The sequence below is a fragment of the Scomber japonicus genome, chromosome 1 (assembly GCF_027409825.1).
Source record: "Scomber japonicus isolate fScoJap1 chromosome 1, fScoJap1.pri, whole genome shotgun sequence".
Lineage (NCBI taxonomy): Eukaryota > Metazoa > Chordata > Actinopteri > Scombriformes > Scombridae > Scomber > Scomber japonicus.
Window position 1 is genome coordinate 26,491,484 of NC_070578.1, and position 20,777 is coordinate 26,512,260.

The following is a 20,777-nucleotide window of genomic DNA, read 5'->3' on the forward strand; positions in this document are numbered from 1 at the left end:
AGCAAATGAGGAATTACATCCCCCCACTCCCAACACACACACACACACCCTAGCTTCTAACATTCTTCATCAGCAGATTGAGTTTGCTTGGTTGTCATGGTAATGGCTCAGTCATCATAATGTGACTCATGTATGGCATTTTTATAATGTCTAGACAGTAACAACTGGTGTGATTTTGCATTAAAGGACAGATTCATTATTTTGCAGGTCTGTCTTAAAACAATAGTCAGATGCCCATAAATACACTGCGACAGGTTTTTATTGCTATAAGTGAACTGTTTTGAATTTTTATTGCTGGACATTGAACTATTAGCTGTGGGGTTGCATCCATTTTACTTGCTGAGGGAAAGCCATCAGGTCTGGAGACAGGGAAGAACAGAGAAATGTACAGTATGACCTGAGGGTGAATCTGAAGGAGTATAAGGACTGCAGGACTGCTAGAGGCCAAACTCCAGCAGAACAACATGAGGGATGAGTAGTCTGGAATGAAGGACTGGACTGGGTTAAAGATGAGAGGGACAACCACTGGGCAGCCTGGAGAGGGCAAATGAGGCTTCAGCAAACTAAGTTAATTATATCAAGTGGATATCTGCCACAATTACAATCCTTTTAGTATCAAATTCCCTCTTTGTTTTTCCTCGGACAGTGTTTCCCTGTTCGGCTGCTGTGGAAATATAGTAACAAAAAAAATGACTCTGTCACTAAAAAGACTGTAACGTTGAAAGATACTGTACTCAACTTGACTCATTTGGATGGCTGAAGCTTCATATTAACTCCAGATAAACTGTTAAATATTTTTTTTGCACAGAAGGAGGGTTGTGAATTTTAGCCACCAATGCAATATGAAAAGATCTTCTAATAGTCTGAACAGGAGGAATGATTGTCACAAAATAGTAGAAAACTCAGACCGACCTGAAAATTACAAACCCATCCTAGATCAAGACTGAACTTATACTAAATTCTCTGTCAGATGTGGTGAACTCAGTGTTTGAGTATTGATCTTCAAATTGTTAAATATGCAAATATGATTACAAACCTGTAAAACCTTGACAATTCAAACTTCAATTTTGTTCAGTCAAAGAGCAGTTCTATGGCAGAAGATATAAGGCCTTCTCACAATGAAACTGTGTTCAAATGTGTTTTTCCACACATTTCGAGTGTGAGGTAGCTTTTCTTCATTCCAGTACGCAACAATATAAAAGTTATTATATTCTTTATTCTTCTCTATAATGCCTTCAGTTATTTTTTATGTCTCCTACAGAGCTCTTATCCTATGTTCTCTAAATTGTAATGGGACTCAAAGAACATTTTATTAATCATACCAATGCATAAAATTACACTTGTACATAGGATACACTGTTGGTCAACTCATTTTAATTGTACCATGTAAGTCAGGCGACAGGGTTGGACTAAGCTTCAGAGATCACCGTGAGGAAATTGGATCATTGCAGGGAAAAAGAACAGAGTGCAACACTACACAAGTACATTTTATTTATATAGCTCTTACCTCCTGCCAGAGTGCTTTCCAAGGAGGTATATAAACAACACTAAACATGAGGACATAAAAGCCAGCACAAGCAAGAGAGAGCACATTCAAATAATTGCTCCAATAAGTCCAGTTGCCCTCGATTCAACCCTCCTTGGATAACCACTACCTGCATGATTGAGAATCTTCACAGACAATTGCTTCAATACGCAGAATCAGATAAAAGATGTAACTTGAGTGCTGCCTCTTGATCCATACAAAGCTAATTAAATGTTAAAGTCTTAGGATTTAAAAGGACAATAAGTGATATTTCTTAAAGAGGAAACTTGCTGGTAGCACTTTAGGTAAGAGCTTGGGAAATCAGATTGCTGGTGTACTTAAATCCACATTATTTTCCTTTTATTCCGAACACACTTTAATATATGAAGATTACCTGCTACTCAGGTCTTAAAGCTTTGTGTGTGAACATTATTCTTGGTCAAAAGAGTCATTTTATGTCTTTTGAAAACTATATATTTGATCATTTGGAGTCTTGTTAAAAGCACTATATTCATGAGCAGTGCTGTTGGATCAACACACCTGAAAAGATATATTGCCTAAAACATGCAGCAGCTGTTCTGCAGCTCTCCATAATTCTACATGAGAAAATGCAGTTATAGCTATAGACCAGTGCTGTAACTTTGACTCTTGTACTGTATGTTTAGCAGTAACAAGTAGTTCTGCCAGTTTAATTTAAATCTCAGTATTTGAGTATTGATCTTCAATGTTTTAAATATCTCAGTAAAATTACAAACCTGTAAAACCTTGAAAATTCAAACAATTTTGCTCAGATGTTAATTTGAATAGTTGAGATATCAGTACACCGACAGTTTGATTTAGCAAATCCAGAAAGCAGATTATTGCCTATTTAAAAGATAAATTCACATTTTCCAAGCCTGTCTTAAAATAACAGTCAGGTGTTCAAATGAAACAGGTATTTCTTACACAATCATTCCTTCTGTTCATACTGACCATCAGATGATCCTTCATGATGCACTTACAATGTAGGGTTAGGGTTAGGATTAGGGTTAGTGTTAGGGGTCAAAATCCAGTCCTCCTTCTGTGCAAAAATGTGTTTAAAAGTTTATCTGAAGCTAACATGAAGCTGTGCAAATTAGTCTTTGAATGTTACAGTCTTATAGTAGACATATTTCCACTGAAGCTCAACAAGGAAATACTGTCAAAGGAAACACAAAGAGAGAATTTGATACTAAAAAGACTGTAAATGTGGCAGATATACACTTGATATGACTAACTCACACTGCTGAAGTCTCATAAGCTTCAGATTCATTTTGAAATGTGCACACTGTAGATTTTGCCCCCCATCACTTACACTGAAAGCTCATTTGATGGCAAGGCAAGGCACCTTATATAGATATAGATTTGAAGGGGATCTTTTAACAGTCACTATAAACAGAAGGAATCATCACAGCGAGGAAAAACTGTTTCAGTGTTCATGTGGAAACCTGACTGATGATTCATGGTCCTACATGAAAAAAACTGTGACTTAATCCTCTGACCTGCAGGACACTCCCAGTGTGGGTGGACCTCAAACAGTTCTCCTGGGAGGGGTCGACCCGGTTGTCGCTCCCCCTGGCTTGAAAGCTACAGTAGTTCAACTAAAAGCAACACACACGTTGATTTACTAGCCACGTTTCTCAAATTGTGGTGCTAGGAGGTGATGCTGGGGGTGGCAGGAATGACGGGCAGGTACGTGTTTTGATTAGCTTGGTCATGTAGCCCAAATACACCACCGCTAACTCGGAGCTAATGCTAACGTCATTTTAGCATAACCACTACTTGGCTGGATAGATACCCCACTTTTAGACACTGGCAAACAGTTTAATGTGTTTTTACTGTTATAATATATGTATGTTCAAATGAGTTGACTGTCGTTTGAGTAATAGCGTTGTTGTTCTTTCATTCATTCAAGCTAAGGTTAGCATGCTAACTCAATTAGCTGTCACGTCTTTAATTAAGCTAATTGATGTTTCAATGCTAAAGTAACTCATGAGCAACATATGAGCGTGCATTGACCTGATATAAGCATGTATGCATGTGGTTACAGGTGCAAAAGGTAAACTAACTAAATCAGAGTCGGTCTATCACTGCTGCCAACTTTTGACTTCAGTTTGGGGGTTGGGGGAGGGGTTTGGGGGTATTTTAGGGGGGTACTTATTTTGGTTCATAATAAAATGAGCATTACACGTGGTATAATCTCTCTTTGACCTTTTTTCATGACACCCTATCTTTTCTGCTAATTTGTGTTTATTATGAAGCATTTTTGATATGCAGATCTGCTATTAGTGTCATTATTATTATTATTGTTGTTGTAGTTTTCTTACCAGTGTAATCATTAACGACTTCATGATCATGGTTAAATTTCTGATGGAAAGGATGTGTATTTGCGTATTTGGAGGAGATGCTAGTCATCATTTCACAGTTAGTTTGCAGTGCCTCTTCTCCTTTACCAAATTAGGTGATGACTGTGCAGTGAGTAGGAGTTGTTTCCCCCAATGATTCACAAATTATTTCCATTCTCCAAGGTGACAGCTGCTGACACAAACATAGCACTTACCATCGGAGTTATGTCAGAAATGATAAACATCGGTTTAGCCCTGCATCAGTTATTTGTCAGCCTAACATTTCACAGGGCCCCTGGTGGAGTAATGTACTAATGTGTGTGTGTGTGTGTGTGTGTGTGTGTGTGTGTGTGTGTGTGTGTGTGTGTGTTCTTTTTCTTGTCTCATGCAACAGCATTGCTAATGCCCTGGCCAATGCGGCCTGTGAGCGATGTAAGAGTGGCTTTGCTCCGACTGAGAAGATTGTCAATAGTAATGGTGAGCTGTACCATGAGCAGTGCTTTGTGTGTGCCCAGTGTTTCCAGCAGTTTCCAGAAGGACTCTTCTATGAGGTAGTGGAGTCAACCTTTATTTTAATCCATTTAATGTGACAACACTAAAACAAGCCATACTTTGTATGGCATGCTGTTATATGCAGTATGTACTGAATGTTTCTTTTCAATGAAGGGATCTCAATCTTCTTCTCTTTACAGTTTGAAGGCAGGAAATACTGTGAACATGACTTTCAGATGCTCTTTGCACCGTGCTGTCATCAGTGTGGTGAGTGTTATAGTGCATCAATAATATAGAGCCTTGGGTGCTAATTTTTCATTATTTTCTGACATTTTATAGACCAGGGAATGATTTAATTAAAAAGATAAATTAAATTCATTGGAAGTGAAAAAATAATTTGTACAGTTGTGATCAGACATTTTATATGAAGGAACTGCCTCTTTTGGTAAGTTGCATAGGTGGGGTAAACTTGAATGTCAGGGTCGTAATCACAGATAAACTCTCAATATGATACTATCATGATATTCTTCCCATGATAATGATATATTACAACAGAGACGATTCTGCAGTACAATATATCACAAAGAAATCATCCACGATATATCACGATATCTGTAACTGAAGAAGCAAGAAACAAACAGTGTTTATTCACAGTACATTAGTTTCACAAAAAAGAAATGCTGCTAAATATTAATATCACAACACTGCTAACTGTAGGCACAGTTTGTGCCTCACACAGGATCCAACTGAGGCTACAGTTGTTAAAAAGAAAAAAACAGACTGCAGAGAAGTGATGTCGTGCTAATAACCCAAAGATTTGTTCCTTTTCTGTGACTGTAAACTCAGTATGCAACCTGTCGATAACTTACTGTGCTATATTCAGAGCTTTTCAAGGTATCCAGGGCTGGTGACTGATGATAGGCTTAACGTTAACATGATAAACAGAAGCAGTCAATACTGAGTGGCCCCCTTTTTACAAAATAAAAGTGTCAATACTTAAGGGCAGTGTATAGCAATTGGAAATATAGCGATATGTTGCAGTATCTTTTTTTTGTGGTCCAATCCCCATTTGTAACCCTCTCCTACTTGTTTGGCAGTGATGTGAGTGGAGGGTTTCCATGTTTTGTGCTATAATATTGAGTAAGCAATAATTAAATGCTGTCTCGTACACATTTGTGTTCACATGGGTGGACGTAATTATCACTGACCATATATTGTTTGGGAGATCAGGTACTCACTAATCTTATGGTCGATTTACTCTTACCACTGGTGTTTAGACCACCCAAGATGCGTTTTAGTACCATGTAAGCTTAATTTTAATACTGCATGACTGTCCTGGGAGAGACAGGTATGTTCTGATTAAATTAAGCAAACAATTAACATTAAAGTGTCACTTTGAGAAAACTATAGAAAGCACTACAGTGCATTGTGTCTCCATAATAGAGCGCCTTTTTTATAAAGCTTCCAGTCAGAACAAATATTGAAGAGATCAAACTTGCCTCAAACTGATCTCTCACTTGTGATTTCCCCCAGGGGAGTTCATCATTGGTCGTGTCATTAAGGCCATGAACAACAGTTGGCACCCTGACTGCTTCTGCTGTGACATTTGCCAGGCTGTGCTTGCAGACGTGGGGTTTGTCAAAAATGCTGGCAGGTTTGTATCCCGTCTTATTACAGCCATAACAGTTTGACAGCCTGTAAAACAGGTGGTTACACTCATGTCAGGCTGATGACATTCACGCTTGCCTTTTTAACAAATAATGGAATTCTGAGCAGCAGTGACAGAGTGTCAAAACATTATTTAATGCAGCAGTTTCCATCTTGACACCTCTGAATTTTGTTCTGCTCTACTTACTTCAGACACCTGTGTCGCCCGTGCCATAACCGCGAGAAGGCCCGTGGACTGGGCAAGTACATCTGCCAGAAGTGTCATGCCATCATTGAAGAGCAGCCACTGATCTTTAAGAATGACCCCTATCACCCAGACCACTTCAACTGCAACAATTGCGGGTCAGTCCTGCTACATGACTTTTTTGCTTGGTTAAAATATATGTCAGTTCATTTGAAATTGTATTTATTGCGCTGTTTTTAAAGCCTCTGCATGGCATTTTACAAACTGTTTCTCTGTCCACAGGAAGGAACTGACGGCTGAAGCCAGGGAACTGAAGGGAGAGCTTTTCTGTTTGCCCTGCCATGACAAGATGGGTGTGCCCATCTGTGGTGCTTGTAGGAGACCCATTGAGGGCCGTGTTGTCAATGCGATGGGCAAGCAATGGCATGTGGAGGTTTGTGAGCAAGAATAAGACTTCAAATTCAGTAGATTATAGGGCTGTCCCTGACTCAGGATATTCACAATTGACTCAGACCGACTTCAGACCAGTGCATTGACTCAGAACGAGGTGGGGCATATATTTATATTTATACTTACTTCATACATAGCAACATTATTGCTTTTTAAGTCATTCTTCAGTATAGCCTCCGATGAGACATATTATTCAGAGACTATACTGGTGTAGCAGCCTATGAGTGTCATATTTTTTTAGGGTTGTTGTAAAACACCAGATTTCCATATTTAGAGATCTAAAAAGTGTGTATCTTGGTATTAGTTCAGTTATAAAATCCAACTGGGGCATGAACTTCACCGCTGGCTGCTGACAGTGCTGTTGATTACATTGGACGGTAAAATAAGGAGGGGCTAGTAGAGATGCTGGTATGCGTCTTTTAAAACAGCAATTTAGCTGACTTAGCTGGATTTAACACTGGATCAAAATGCAAGACAACTCTGGCTAATGGACTTATGCTACTCAGCAACTTTTAGGGGGCAGCCCTTCAAGACTCAATGTGAAATTCATGTATTTTCAAAATGTGAATGTGTTGCAGTTTGAGACCTAGATTACTGATTGAGTCTGTTCCTCTTAAAGTCAAGTTTCCTTTAGGAGTTTACTAAAGGAACCACAACCATGTTTATTTTGTTCATGATTTGGTGTTTGATTTTTTGGAAAGAGGCAAGACTAAACATTTAAAGATTTTTACAGTGGTTGGATAGTGCAGAAAAATGCTCCACTCTTACTGACTTGGACATCATCTTCCTTTTGAGTTTTCAAAAGGGACTGTGAGATTTTTTCCCCTTTGGAAAATGTAACACAAAAATTAATGAAATTATTATAAGTAATAAAATAATTCAGTATTAAGTCATACTAAATTTAAGTGTTACTGTAAATTGTAATAAGTTGGTTGTACTACAGGTATTAGGCTTCAGACAGGCTTCTGACACATTAATAACAGTGGACAAATGTGCTGACCACCTTTTGTAGTTAATATATCTTTCGCTACATTCACACAAAAGCAATTAAAGCCTCTATAAGTGATTTCACGTTTAGAGAACATTACTTATGCACGAAATTTAATTCATAAAATAAACCACTTAAAAACCAAAACAGTGTAAATGAGCTGATTTGAGGCATTAGGAGAGATGTGAGCACTGCTAAGAAAATATTTCTCCTGAGGCCTCTCAGCCATTCAAAAAGCTCCCGACTATCATCAGCGTATAGCAGTCAATTAAATGCTAAAGAAGGTTATTAGCTGAAATTAATTTTATATCCAGCCACTTCAGGAACTTTATCAAGCAGACACCAGAAAAGTAGATCTGTTTTAAAAACACTGTGGGAACACTACAGGGAAATTACAGTGATTTCTTTATAGTGCTGGTGGGCTAAATGTGATTAAAACACCACTTTAGGATGCTACAGTAATGTTTCTCCATTGGTTAGGTCCAAAAGATTTCCGGTTTAGTAAAAAGTGAGAAACATTCTCATGTAATATTCATGTTTCAAACTAAAGATTAGGCACCTTTTCCACAGTGCATTGTCAGTTTCACATGGCATTGTTCAGTTTGTTTCTTTTTGTTTGCAGCATTTTGTGTGCGCCAAGTGTGAGAAGCCTTTCCTTGGTCATCGGCATTATGAGAGGAAGGGCTTGGCTTACTGTGAGACACATTATAACCAGGTAAGGAAAAAGAACAGATTATGAATATAAATGATTGGTTTTTAAAGTCTTGTTTTTATTTCAGTGCCCTTTTAAGTATGTCTGACAAATGATTTGCTATATAAATACCTAATCTCTGTGCTTCTTTGTTATCAAGCTCTTTGGCGATGTGTGCTATCACTGCAACCGTGTGATTGAGGGCGATGGTGAGTATCAATACGATAAAGCTTGTATTTAGTAAAGTATTTTTTATTAATTGAAATTAAATGTAGCTTGAAGTAGAGATGTTCTCAGCCTGCTCTCAAGTATCATTTTGTCCACCTCAGCCTGCTAATGTTGCAAAGCTTCTCTGTTTTATGGCTGATGTGGATGATTTTTTTTCTCCTATTTTTTGGATGCACCAATGTGACTGAATGACATACACAGATTTAGATTAACTTCTGATGCTAACAAATCTGTTACCTGCCGTTTCATCTCCCTTATTACTTGCAGTAATAGCTTCTGAATTTTAGTCAGCGCTGATCATCACTTTTACCAGTTATAATGGCAAACTTTGCCAGCAGCAGGTCATATCAGCTGTTAATAGTTAACACTTCTTCTGTGAGTAACTAGATGACAAGCCAAAAATAGACTTGGCTGTTGTCGGGTTTTGTGGTTTGTGATCCTATTGTGAAAAAAGGCCCGGTCTGTTTTTGCCATTTTGGTACGAATAGAATAAAATGAAAACAACTCCACTACCTTAGTTGTACACTGGGCAGCTGTGATATTTGGACATCCCTGGCTTGAAATTGCATCAGTTTAACATTCATAATTTTATTTTTTTCCCCCTCTGTCCCCCTCAGTGGTGTCTGCTCTCAACAAGGCCTGGTGTGTCAGTTGTTTCTCGTGCTCCACCTGCAACACAAAACTCACTCTCAAGTAAGTTATTCTGCTCATTCATATCTTTTACTAACTAATCCTGTTAACACTACCAGCAGATTGTTGTTGTCTTGTCAGTTGTCTGTAACACTCTTACTTTACTCTTAGTCTAGTCTAGTCTTAACACTTGCCTTGATGTATTTTTACTCTTCTCTTCCGACTCCTCTCTCTTTGGCTCTTTTCCTTTTTCTCCCCACTTTTTCCTCCCAATTTCTTCTCTTATTGTACACGCTTCACTTGCTGCGCCTTCGGTAACTCAGAGATAAGTTTGTTGAAATTGACCTGAAGCCAGTGTGCAAGCACTGCTATGAGCGCATGCCTGAGGAGCTGAAACGTCGTCTGGCTCGACGTGAACGTGATGCCAAAGACCGCAAGAAAAAACCTGCTGTCTGTCTGTAGACTTATTATTCTTAACAATTCACCGCTCCATCTGTCTGTTTGTGTAATCTGTGGTTTCCTCTTTTTTTTATGGTGTTCCTTATTTCCTTCTTTAATAATGTGGCACGTTGTCCCTGCTTCTCATGCATCTAAAGCTAATGTGTTTATTAATGGTGTTTATACAAAATCATCTCAGTATACATTTACATTAATAACTACTTTGACTTGTTTATGAGAAAGTTGCACTTCCATTAAGCTTTAATTTCTTTTGTTTTGAATGAGTGGATGATATTAATGATAAGTAAAGATAATATGGGCAATAGACAAGTCATTAGATTACATGAGTATTTCTCTCTTCTTCTCTTCCACATTTGCAGGAACAAGTTTGTTGAGTTTGACATGAAGCCCGTTTGTAAAAAATGTTATGAGAAGTTTCCTCTGGAGCTGAAGAAAAGGCTCAAGAAGCTGGCTGAATCTTTAGGACGCAAGTAAGCTGCTGCAGGCCAAACAGCCTGAGTGTATACCTGCTATGTAAAACCTCTGGGAGAACTGCTGCATTATACCAGTAGATCATTATAAGTAATTTAAATCTGGAATACATGTAAACGCATGTTACTGTGGTCGTGTGACAAAAGGTGCCTGCGAGCACATATTTTTTTCTTGCTCTTTTTTATATGCAAGTGTGTGTTGTTTTTTTTTTTTTTACACATTCCTAAATTATCCAAATTAGTTCTCTCCTAACTAACATATGTCTATTTTTTCTTTTTTTTTTTGATTTACTGCAAGCATCTAGAATTACTAAGTGCTATGTCTTGAATGTGAACTGGTGCCTTGACTGTACGAACAACGTGTCTTAAAACGTCTTAAAATGCAAATAGTGGTTAAACTGTAACTGTTTAATACAGTTATGCCTTATATCTATATGAAATGTATTGTCCTTAATTAGACAATTTTGCCTTTCATTTTTGAGCCTCCAAATGACTAATAATGTAGCAATCACTGTGTTCTTCAGGATACTGTCATGACGTCTCTTCTTGCTAATATGAAAAAATAAACAGTGTGTCAAGAAAAAAAACTCATAATGAATTTACACTGGGAGAAAGGGTCATCCAAAAGCCATAAAGTGTTACAGAATCAAATAAATGTAATGCTTATACATCAACTATGTTGAGTTGCTATGTAATGATTAGAGCTTTACTTTCTGTATTGCAGAATTTCAGAAGAAATGCATGAGTTTAACTAACCCGAGAAGCCTCTTAATCCCCACATTTCTGTGTGAAAACTTGGCATTAGAGGGTGCTATTGTGTAATATCACAAAATTAGAGCCTACCTCTAAAGTAAGGTTGTGTAAGTTCTTCAATATGAACTGTATGTGTTCAGTATGTATGGTAGTGTGCTGTTAGTGCTTGTACTGTAAATGCCCGAGGTTTATGTGATATTTTTAGCCAAACTAATACTTGCAACTTTCTGCGGGAGACTGTTCAAAGGAATCGAGATGAACTGAACCTTCAGCTGATAATTAAACGTAAGAACACTTTGATGTTTGAATATTATTAATGAGCCAGCATATTGCTTGGGTTGTTTTTAAAAATGGCAAAATGAGAAACGCCAAACAACAAAAAATCACATTTGCTTGAATCAGCATTATTTATTATGTTTTCAAGTTACACATTTACATTTCTGCAACATCATTTGTGAGAGTTTACATCTTAAGGATTTGCTTGAAATGGAGACACATACACGGTATCTTATTTTCTGTTTTAACAATCTGAAGTATTCAATAAACATGTCATAATGAATTTCAATCTATCAAATGCCAAATATACATTGTCAGTGTGTGTGTTAAGGCTCTGAAACAAATGTAACCTTTTGTTTCTGCATTAAAATGAACTCCCAATCCTAAACTTGAGTTATTTTTGTTTCTAATTCAGACTATATGAAAGAATTTACATGCATGAAACTTGAAGCATGCATTCATGATGCACAGCTTAGCTTAGACACATTACAGGCATGATAAACATTCACAGTATATACAAATAATAAAAAAATAATAATAGTTCATTGAAAATGGTGAAAAGTCAAAATGTTTCAGGTTTAAATGTTTGACACTTTATTTATCTACTTCTATCAGATAAGCAACTGTTGTCTCGTTATTAGAGGAAATGTGATCCAATAAAAGTGGACAAAAGTCAATAATGTCAACTAAGCATCAGAAATTATTGGACATCTATTTAGGCAACACTGTAGCTGTCAGGCTCAGATTAATTGGACTACAAAATGTTCAGGAGTACTTGTCTAGCATACTAAATACAAGCCATTAAGCTACAGGCACATTTTTTCCCATTGCCCCCCCAACTAACACATACCTCACAATTTTTTGACATAATTTCATTCAGTGAAACATTTCTAACCTGTATTTTGGTTTTATGTCACAGTATTTATGCTTAATTAATGGCTGGACTCACTCTTAATGTATACATTGCTGATACATTCCTAATTATGATAAACAATAATCATGGTTTATCATAAACTCCAGTAGCTTAAAAAAGTCAGATTACTTCACACGTACACTGTATCTTAAATCATCCTTCCATGAATGTTACCACGTTAATTACCTAAAATATCTTGAAGACAACAACAACAAAGAAGGAAACCAATTAGGTGAAGAAAAGCTTACACCAGTACATTTGCTCAGCTTGTTAAAAAGCTACACAGCATGTAATTTTCATCTTCATGCAGTTACAGTATAAAACATAAAGCTCAGTTTCTATCTACTTCACAGTTTTTACTTCAACACAGTCTAAACTTTATACATTCCTTTTTTCTTAATGTATTCACAAGTACAGCTGACCAAATCAGAATGCCCTTAAAAAGATTGATGTAAGTTTGTATTGGGTGAGAGTGTGATAATAAACCAAAACCATTCAGTTCAGTCAACCAACTCATAAAAAATAAAGTTCAAGACTAGGTACAATAAAATTCAATGTGATATCGAGGATCAATGCGTGCAGCATACTGAGCAGCAGACAAGAGCACAGGGAATGTTGTATCACAGCAGCTGTGACAACAGTATTTACAGGCTGACACTTTCATCCAAGTGATACTGTATTGTACAGTATGACCCAGCACATTAGGGAAAATAAACATCACTAATGATGGAGAAAAAGTATGCTGGAGTTGCCTGCATGAACTATCAGGCAGATGGGCAGAAACCATCTTATTAATGTGAGTGAGGTCAAAGGAGGCCAGATGTATTCATGCCAATAGAAAAGCCTCAAACACTCAAGTAAAGCTCTTGACAACAGTTATTAGCGGTAATTTTTTTCCCACTGAAATGGTGTACAACTGGACTCATTACTGTTTGACTAAACTGTCGGCAGACTTCATAAATAGTATGTTTTAAGCAAATATGCTACAATGAGGTTTCTGTGGCGTATTTTGAACTTTGGAGTGAACTAGATTAGCTCTTTCCCCTTTATCCTAAGCTAAATGAGGCTAATCACCTTCATATGTAGTATACAAACTTGAGGGTGTTATTGATCTTCTCATCTTACTCTTGGCAAGAATGCCAGTAGGCCTAGCTCCCAAAGTGCCGAACCATTCATTTTAAAATTTATTAGTAGTATTGACACATCATGCATTACATTTTTATTCATGCATTACTTTCTAGATGTATTTTTAATGCTCACGTTGTGTATTTATGTAAAGGTCGTTTCTAATATGTTAAACATGCAGAGCGTCATTTTAAGGATATCAGACTTGTTCTGTATGGACTGGTTCCCTACACAGAACTATTAACCAGACTTAGGTCCGATGAGTGTTGATGGATGTAAATTAGGCAGCTGGCTCTGAGAGTGAGAAGGCATTGACAGCATGTTCTTGTGTTGTTGTCGAAGATGTGATGGCAAACCCAGGAAGTGCAGTCTGAAAGTTGCCCATTCACCAAAGTTCATACCTAGGAGGTCTTTGAGTTCTTCTGCATCACCAAAGACTAGCGCAGAGCCGTTGAGGTTATTGCTTTTCACAATGTCAATATACTTCCTGGGGTATTTCATTCTCTCCAACTAGGAAAAAGAAGAACATTTCAGCATAAACACAGAGGAGTTATATGACTTGATGAAAAACTACTTTTAAAAATACTTCTTTGTCCCCATGGTTCATTAAAGTTATACCCCTCAAGGATATCACAGCATTAAACACTGTGTTTCACAACAACCATTCAATGTATTTAAATTAAAGTAAAAATATTAAAATTCTGTAATTCCCTAATTATAAAATAATTTCCAGTGTTAATGGAAATTACCACATTAGCTTCAGATTGCCTACATATACATGAGGGATTCACTGGAAACAACACATGCATCTAATTCAGCTTTACTGTTTGTGATTTTAGTTCACTGATGTCAGCCTCACTGTTTACTCAGCTGAAAGACAGATTTCCTACTGCAGCTTCTTCTACTGATCAAACACAGGGTGGCCTTTATTGTAGAGAAGCCACAGGGGAAACAGTGTATTCATCACCATGGTTATTATTTTCTTTCTTTCTTTTTTCACCTTGGCAAAAATGGATACTTCATTAGTAATACCACCACAAAACAGACATCGTCATTCCGAGCAATTTTGAATACTGATCAGTTTTAAATAGTGTATAACAGTGAACAGAAAGACAGATTAAGACCTGCAAAGGATGCACATCTCTAACTCCTAACCAACTCATTGTGTGTCATGCTGTTGTGTGTACCTGTACTGAGTCAAAATTAGACTGGTTGCTCCAGAGCCAATTACTAATTGACTTATTTATTAAAACAATGTGAATTTGTTTGGCTGCACTGTAAACAGACACACCATTTGCAATTCTGTTGCATTTCTGAGTTTTTGCAGACTCCAGATTTGTTGTATCACCAGTAACCATGGGCATTGCCAAATCAACCTGGACTGAAATCTTAACAATTAGAGCCTTAAACAAGTTTCTTACCTCATTACATACATCCTCTGTATCCATGTTGATTATAGTTGCGATTGGCAGTGGAGCTAGGTTCCTCATCCAACCGGAATCTTTCAATCTGGATGTCCCTCTGAGTTGGGCCAACTCCTTCCTAATTGTAGGATCAAGATTCACTGTTGCCACTTCTAAAATCTTCAAGTCCTTTATGCTGAACTGGAAATCTACTGTGAGAAATTTCTCAAAAATCTCAGGATCTCCGTCGTGCTCGAGGAGTTCCTCAATCTGTGCACTCATCACATATAGCTCTGCTCTGGACTCGCTGAAGACTTGCCATAAGGTCTTTGAATCATCAGTGATAGCCGCTTTCTCAATATCTGCTCTCTGCTGAGCATCTTCCACACACTGGATGATCCAGCTAAGTCGGCAGGGCCACTGATTAGCCAAGACAACCCATGGTGCAACCTTATCTGATTGAGCAGGGTCTTCTATCTTCAAGACTTTCATGATTATCACAGTCACTCGAATGGAGTTGATCACTCTCCTCATTGACATAACGTCATCTAACATGTACTTGTTTAGCCTTCTTTCATTCCTGTTCAGGATGTTCTTTACCAGTATCTCCACTTCCTCATCCTTTACCTGCAGTGTTTTATCCAACAGTGGATGTGACTCATGTGTCTTTGATCCCTTCTCCACTGAAGGTAAATCTGAGGAAGAACTACTTTTATGGCCCATAATGTTTTTGTCCTCAAGGATTTTTGAATTGCTGGTCAGTTTGCAAAATAAGATGCGCTTTGAAACATTGCACAGTGGTGGGACTGTGAATGCCAGAGTAATGATGCGTTTCAAGAATGCGTAAGCTCTGTCCTCTTTACAAAAGCAGCCATCTGCAAAGTTCACCTTCTCTATGATAACTTCTGGGTTGACGGCCAGAATGGAAATGAATGGACTTTCCTCATCTGAAAGCAGAATGTTGACAGCATCTAAAACTCCAACAATTTTCTTGGGGGTGCAGTGGTCAAGATTGGTGATCTTCAGCACAACTCTGATCCTTCTCCCCTCAAAGACCTCCATAAACTGAATGAAGCGACACAGGAACCACATTTCCTTCCTAACTTCGTTCATGAAGCCCAGCTGTTTACTGACCCGTTCATTGTCCATCCCCCTCCTGATGTTCAGATCCTGACTGAAGATTAAGTTCTTAGTCATCAGAAAAATACACCTCAACGCACTTGCCGCAGGGACTCCCAATGCAGCAATGACCAGTCCTTCCACAAAACCCACCTCGCCTGTTGTTCCATTAACTGTCCCGTTTTGTGCCACCTCAGGTTTGGGAAAACCAAATATCAGCCAGGATACTAGTATGATTACTGGAACCACAAGAATGCACAGGAGGAGAAGCCACAGAGGGCAGCAGCAAATCTTCTTGGACCTCCAATTCTTAGGACCATCTTCCACAATCTAATTAATTTGTAATAAAAACAAACAAACAAATAAAACAAAGCAGAAGTAGGTTAGACACCAAATCCCTACAGTATGTTTAGCCATGCTAGCAGTAGACTCTAGAAATGGCAGTGTAAATCTGCCACTTTGATCCAGTCTGACTATTGGATGGTGATTAGCATGAAACTTACAAAGATAGTAAAGTATGAGTCCTAATGACTCTTTTCCTCTAGAAAAGAGTGATTGACTGTTGACAGTTTTGAAAAAAAAATCTTGAAAAATATTCTTTTGATCAGAATCCTAGTGACTTTAGTGATCCTAAATCAAAGCAGGTTATGAGTATACAGTATGTTCAAATCACAAGAGTGATAAAAGTAACATTCTTAAAAAAGTCAGTATATACTTGAAAAACACTATCATTTTGAATGTGCTTTTGGTGGACAGTATTGTTCTACAATGCACTGGCCAAATGACATGGAAGGGCTGCTCACAGCTGGAAAAAAGTTGACATGATGAAATAGCTATAGGAACATCTCAGAAAACAAAAAACGTGGGAACAATATTTATGTCTATATGTATGTTGAAAATATTTGTGTACACAAAGTGCAAAAACAGTATGCAAAGACAATTAGTACACTGTATATAATGAGTATGTTTTGGAACTGGGACACACTGATTATGAGCACCCTTAGCAAAAAGTAGTTTATTCAAGTGTACTATGACTATACTTATTTTATGCTAAAACTGAGGCAGTATACTTGAAGTTTACTTTTTATACACTATATTTTATATACTTAAGAATAGTATAGTGAAGTATACTTGGCTTATAATGAAAAGTATAAAGAAAAGTCTAAGACTAAGTACATTAATACTAAGACTTACACTTATACTTTAATACTAAAGCTTATACTTGTACTTTAGTATACTTTTTACTTCTTTCTGCCACAAAGTACTAATACTTAGTATATCTTGTTCCAAGTACAGAATATGGTCAAGTCATTGACTCGTGCTTACATTTAATTTAGTAGAATAAAAACGTTTTTCACTACACACATTTGCTTTGAGGTATTACTCCTGTTATAAACGTATATGTTAAAGATCATATAGTATATAACTAGTACAATGGCAGTATATAAAAGAGTATACTTGTGGTATACTTTAAGTATACTTCAATAAACTAAAATATGGACTAGAAGTATATACTTAGTACACTAGTAGTATATAGATAAGTGTACTTGTTGTATACTTGAAAGTGTACTTTTATAAACTTAAAAATGTTCCAATTTAGTACGAAGAGGTATTAAATTAGGGCATGTTTGTCTGTGCAGCCTTGCAGAGATGCTAGTGTCGTTTTAGACTCATCCTATTGTGAAGTCACTGAATGAAATGAAGACAATTCACAAACCTTCTTTTTGATTTCATTCTCTTCATCATATTGAGCCACACGGTACAGCACCATCTGTAATATCCCAAAGTTAATCCGCATGGCATGAAACAAGCGTAAGACCAGCCCGGCCCACAGTAGATCACTGCCTGCAAAATGCCAGGCACTAAAATGCACATAAATGAACCTGATGTTATGGTGGTTCAAGTTCTCTTGAGTCCAAATGGGATTGTAGAAGAGGAGTCGGCCAATGAGTGCTAGGAAGCCAGTAAATGAAGGCGTAACTGAGCGAGGCCTTGGTGTTCTTTTGTAATTTTGCTCAATCTCCAAAGCCTCTTTCTCCATGTACACTGAAGAGACACAAACATTTATAATAATTACATTCAGGATACACCATTTGCCCGGCTGAAATACATGTAAAAGTAAAAATTATGAATCAATGCAGTGAAACACTATGGCAATAAATAGGAGAATGAATGGTGGCTGTTTTTACATAAAATGTTCACATTAAAGAAGACAAAGAATACATAGTGAAATGCAAAAAAGTCAATCAGGTAAGACATAAAGTAAAAAAAAAATATATAGAGAGAAACTTAATGACTAACAACAATTATTAAATCGCCGACATTGATTTACAGATGTTTACTCTGATTAAAAATGGTCATATCCAAGAAGAAACGTTAAGTTATGTTTAGTTTTGTCTGTCTCGTGACTTCCTGTTTTATTTTGAAATCTAACTCTCTTCTCGTTTCAGGTAACTTCCTCCTTCCCCTTGTGTGTTTCCCACTGGTCTGATTGTCTGCCCCGCCCTGATTATTTCCACCTGTTTCCTATTACCTTGTGTGTGTACTTAGTCTGCGTTTCCCTTTGTCCTGTGCCAGTTCATCTTGTCTTGTTATCAGAGAACCACGCCAGCCACGTTGTTTTTTTTGGTTCTACAGTTTTTCCTCTCTGCCAGTGATTTTTTATTTGCTACTTTGTTATTAAAATATTGTTAATTTGTACTTTGTTTCGGAGGTGTACATTTGGGTTGTAGTCCTAGTTCAGTTGTGACACAAAATAACAGTAAGATTGATTTGATACACTCTTTTTAAAGGGAACTACTTGTAATTGAGTTAATTTGTAACACATCCCATATGACATAAATGTGTCACTTTTCCCTTTAGGGAAAATGTAATGGTACAGTATAAGATGGCAGTGCCTCTAGAAGAGTTGGGATTTATGTACTTTTTCATGTCTCATTAGTAATGTGCAACATTTATTTGCTATTCAGTGTTTGGGGATCTCTGTGGCCTTATGTACATGTCCATAACTCCCCCAGAGGCATCAGTCAGTCAGTCGTGAAGATATCACAAATGCATGAGCCAAGAAGAATAATTCAGTGATTTCAGTTCAAACTGCAATGTCTATGTCAAAGCAAGAACTAGTATTTGCTGTTGTTGTATGCATTTCCTGCAGAAAATGTGTGAGTACTGACAGCTGAAATAAATCGTAAAGCATTACTGAAAAAAAATTTTCTTGAAAAAGCTGAAAGCTCAAATGCCTTGCACTGCTGAAAAACCTGCAAGTTGAAAAACTTAAAACTGGCAGAATTGAAAGCTAAACTGCGTTACCTAAAGAAGCTGAGAGTTGAAATATATTGCTGGAATAGTTGAAAGCTAAATTGTAATACTGTAATGAAATTCTAGACACTTTGGAACGAAAATGCATTAGCCTTAAGAGCTGAAAGCTGCAAAGCATTGTTGAAAATGCAGAGGCTGGTATTTGGGTGGAATGAACATTCTGCACAGTACATACTAATGCTACTGCTCCAGCAGCAATTTTTAAAAATCTTGTAGCACCAACTATAGTTGAAATAGTATCAAGTGCTAGACTTGTTCAGCATAGCCAGCTGTACATTTTTTGTAAGTTTGATTATCACGTTCACTGATTATATTTAAGAGATAGGGCAGTTAATACGTAGAATGACGGTCTTTCCCTAATGGCTACAAGGTGAGGCTATTGGGTCCATGCTTTAATATGCTGTGCACAACCAAGAATTTTAGGTCATAATATTACAGTAGCGCCCCCTGTGGGTAGAATTGCTATAAATATTACACACTTATGCAGTGTGGCTATGTGTACAACTTTCCAAATTTGGTTGCAATTGAATTTAACAATGGAGCGTCATGGCCCTTCAAAATTTTGCTAACCAGTTACAGACAAACGGTATGCAATGCCCAAAAACAAAGTCATACGTTTTTATTTAGGATAATCTAAAAAGCAGTATGTACCACATTTGGTGAATATTACACAAAATAAATGCCAACAGAAGCAAAACTAAACAAAAAAAACAAAAAAAATTAAATTTCTTTCCAGGCGGAAATACATCATAAATGTTGTTCCATTTCTTGAGTTTGATTTTGATATTTGAATGGTTTCATTAGTTGAAAGTATGCAGGAGTAGTTAAGGATTAAAAAACACTGGAATGAACATTGAAAACAGAAACAGTATCATAAACAGGCAGTTTGTATGCAAATCACCTCAAAGGTATTTTTACTTTTGGCAAACTACCCACAGACTTTGGACTTTGTAACAAGTTAACCAATAGGTTTAGAGGCCAACATGCTGGGATGAAGATGGTCAGACAGTGTTAACCTACCTTCCATTTGTTTAAGGATCATGTTAAGTCGATCCTGACATGACGAGTAGAGTCCTACAGTCGCAGGTGATGAAACCTTTGTCAGTGTTTTGGACAGGGCATATGCATAACTATTATCTGAAAGCAGATTTAGAAAAGAAAACATGGAAAATGTATTTTTCATGTAATATTCACATATATTTAGCTGATGCTCTTATCTGTGAGCAAAATCCTAGAAACATCACAAGTAACCTAAAGTACAAAGTTCACGTGACACACCTACAGTTATAACAGTAATTAATCCGACATAGTAAATAGGATCTCCAACTGACATACTCACCAGATAAATTATTACCGACAAGGTCTTAAATGAAAGGATAACCGTTTTTTCTTATCTTAGCTCAATAACACTGAAGTAAACTGAAACAACAGTTCAAGTACATGACAGTTGTTAATTCAGGCATTAATAAGGTGACCATTTTCTCAGTTCTGTAGTCACAGATGAGCTTTTATATGTGGCTTTATATGGAAGTAAAAAAGGAGCCACTGAACAAAAGAAGAAAAGAAGACAGCCACTATTTACAGAATATTTGGAGTAAATACTATAACCTAGCTTCATTAAACTTATGATATGATAATAACTGGTGTGTCATCAAACATTATTTAAATGTTAAGCTAAATGAAGACTTACTGGTCTTCAAACACAGCAGTGTTAACATTTGC

General features: G+C 37.1%; 3 protein-coding genes across 5 annotated transcripts in view; 2 read left to right on the plus strand and 1 right to left on the minus strand.

Moving 5' to 3' along the window:
• grtp1a (growth hormone regulated TBC protein 1a) overlaps positions 1 to 20,777 on the plus strand; it is a 100,539-nt gene that overhangs the window by 69,255 nt on the left and 10,507 nt on the right. The gene's annotated exons all lie outside the window — the stretch shown is intronic.
• LOC128363050 (LIM and senescent cell antigen-like-containing domain protein 1) lies at positions 3,087 to 11,591 on the plus strand. Of its 3 annotated transcripts, none has more exons than XM_053323942.1 (10): positions 3,087 to 3,235; positions 4,283 to 4,439; positions 4,581 to 4,647; positions 5,914 to 6,034; positions 6,241 to 6,390; positions 6,515 to 6,665; positions 8,293 to 8,385; positions 8,522 to 8,570; positions 9,207 to 9,282; positions 10,038 to 11,591. In XM_053323942.1, the coding sequence occupies exons 1-10, from the start codon at positions 3,207 to 3,209 to the stop codon at positions 10,150 to 10,152; spliced, it is 1,008 nt and encodes a 335-aa protein (XP_053179917.1). In that variant the 5' UTR covers positions 3,087 to 3,206; the 3' UTR covers positions 10,153 to 11,591. The 3 variants fall into 3 exon arrangements, with proteins under 3 accessions (XP_053179917.1, XP_053179934.1, XP_053179925.1); XM_053323959.1 differs by having other exon boundaries at positions 9,543 to 10,151; XM_053323950.1 differs by lacking the exon at positions 3,087 to 3,235 and having other exon boundaries at positions 4,366 to 4,439; positions 5,943 to 6,034.
• nkpd1 (NTPase, KAP family P-loop domain containing 1) lies at positions 13,456 to 20,220 on the minus strand. The gene is made up of 4 exons (XM_053320171.1): positions 20,076 to 20,220; positions 17,455 to 17,783; positions 14,637 to 16,067; positions 13,456 to 13,725 (listed from the first exon to the last, which is right to left on the minus strand). Exons 1-4 carry the CDS (start codon positions 20,218 to 20,220, stop codon positions 13,456 to 13,458), a joined length of 2,175 nt encoding a protein of 724 aa, XP_053176146.1.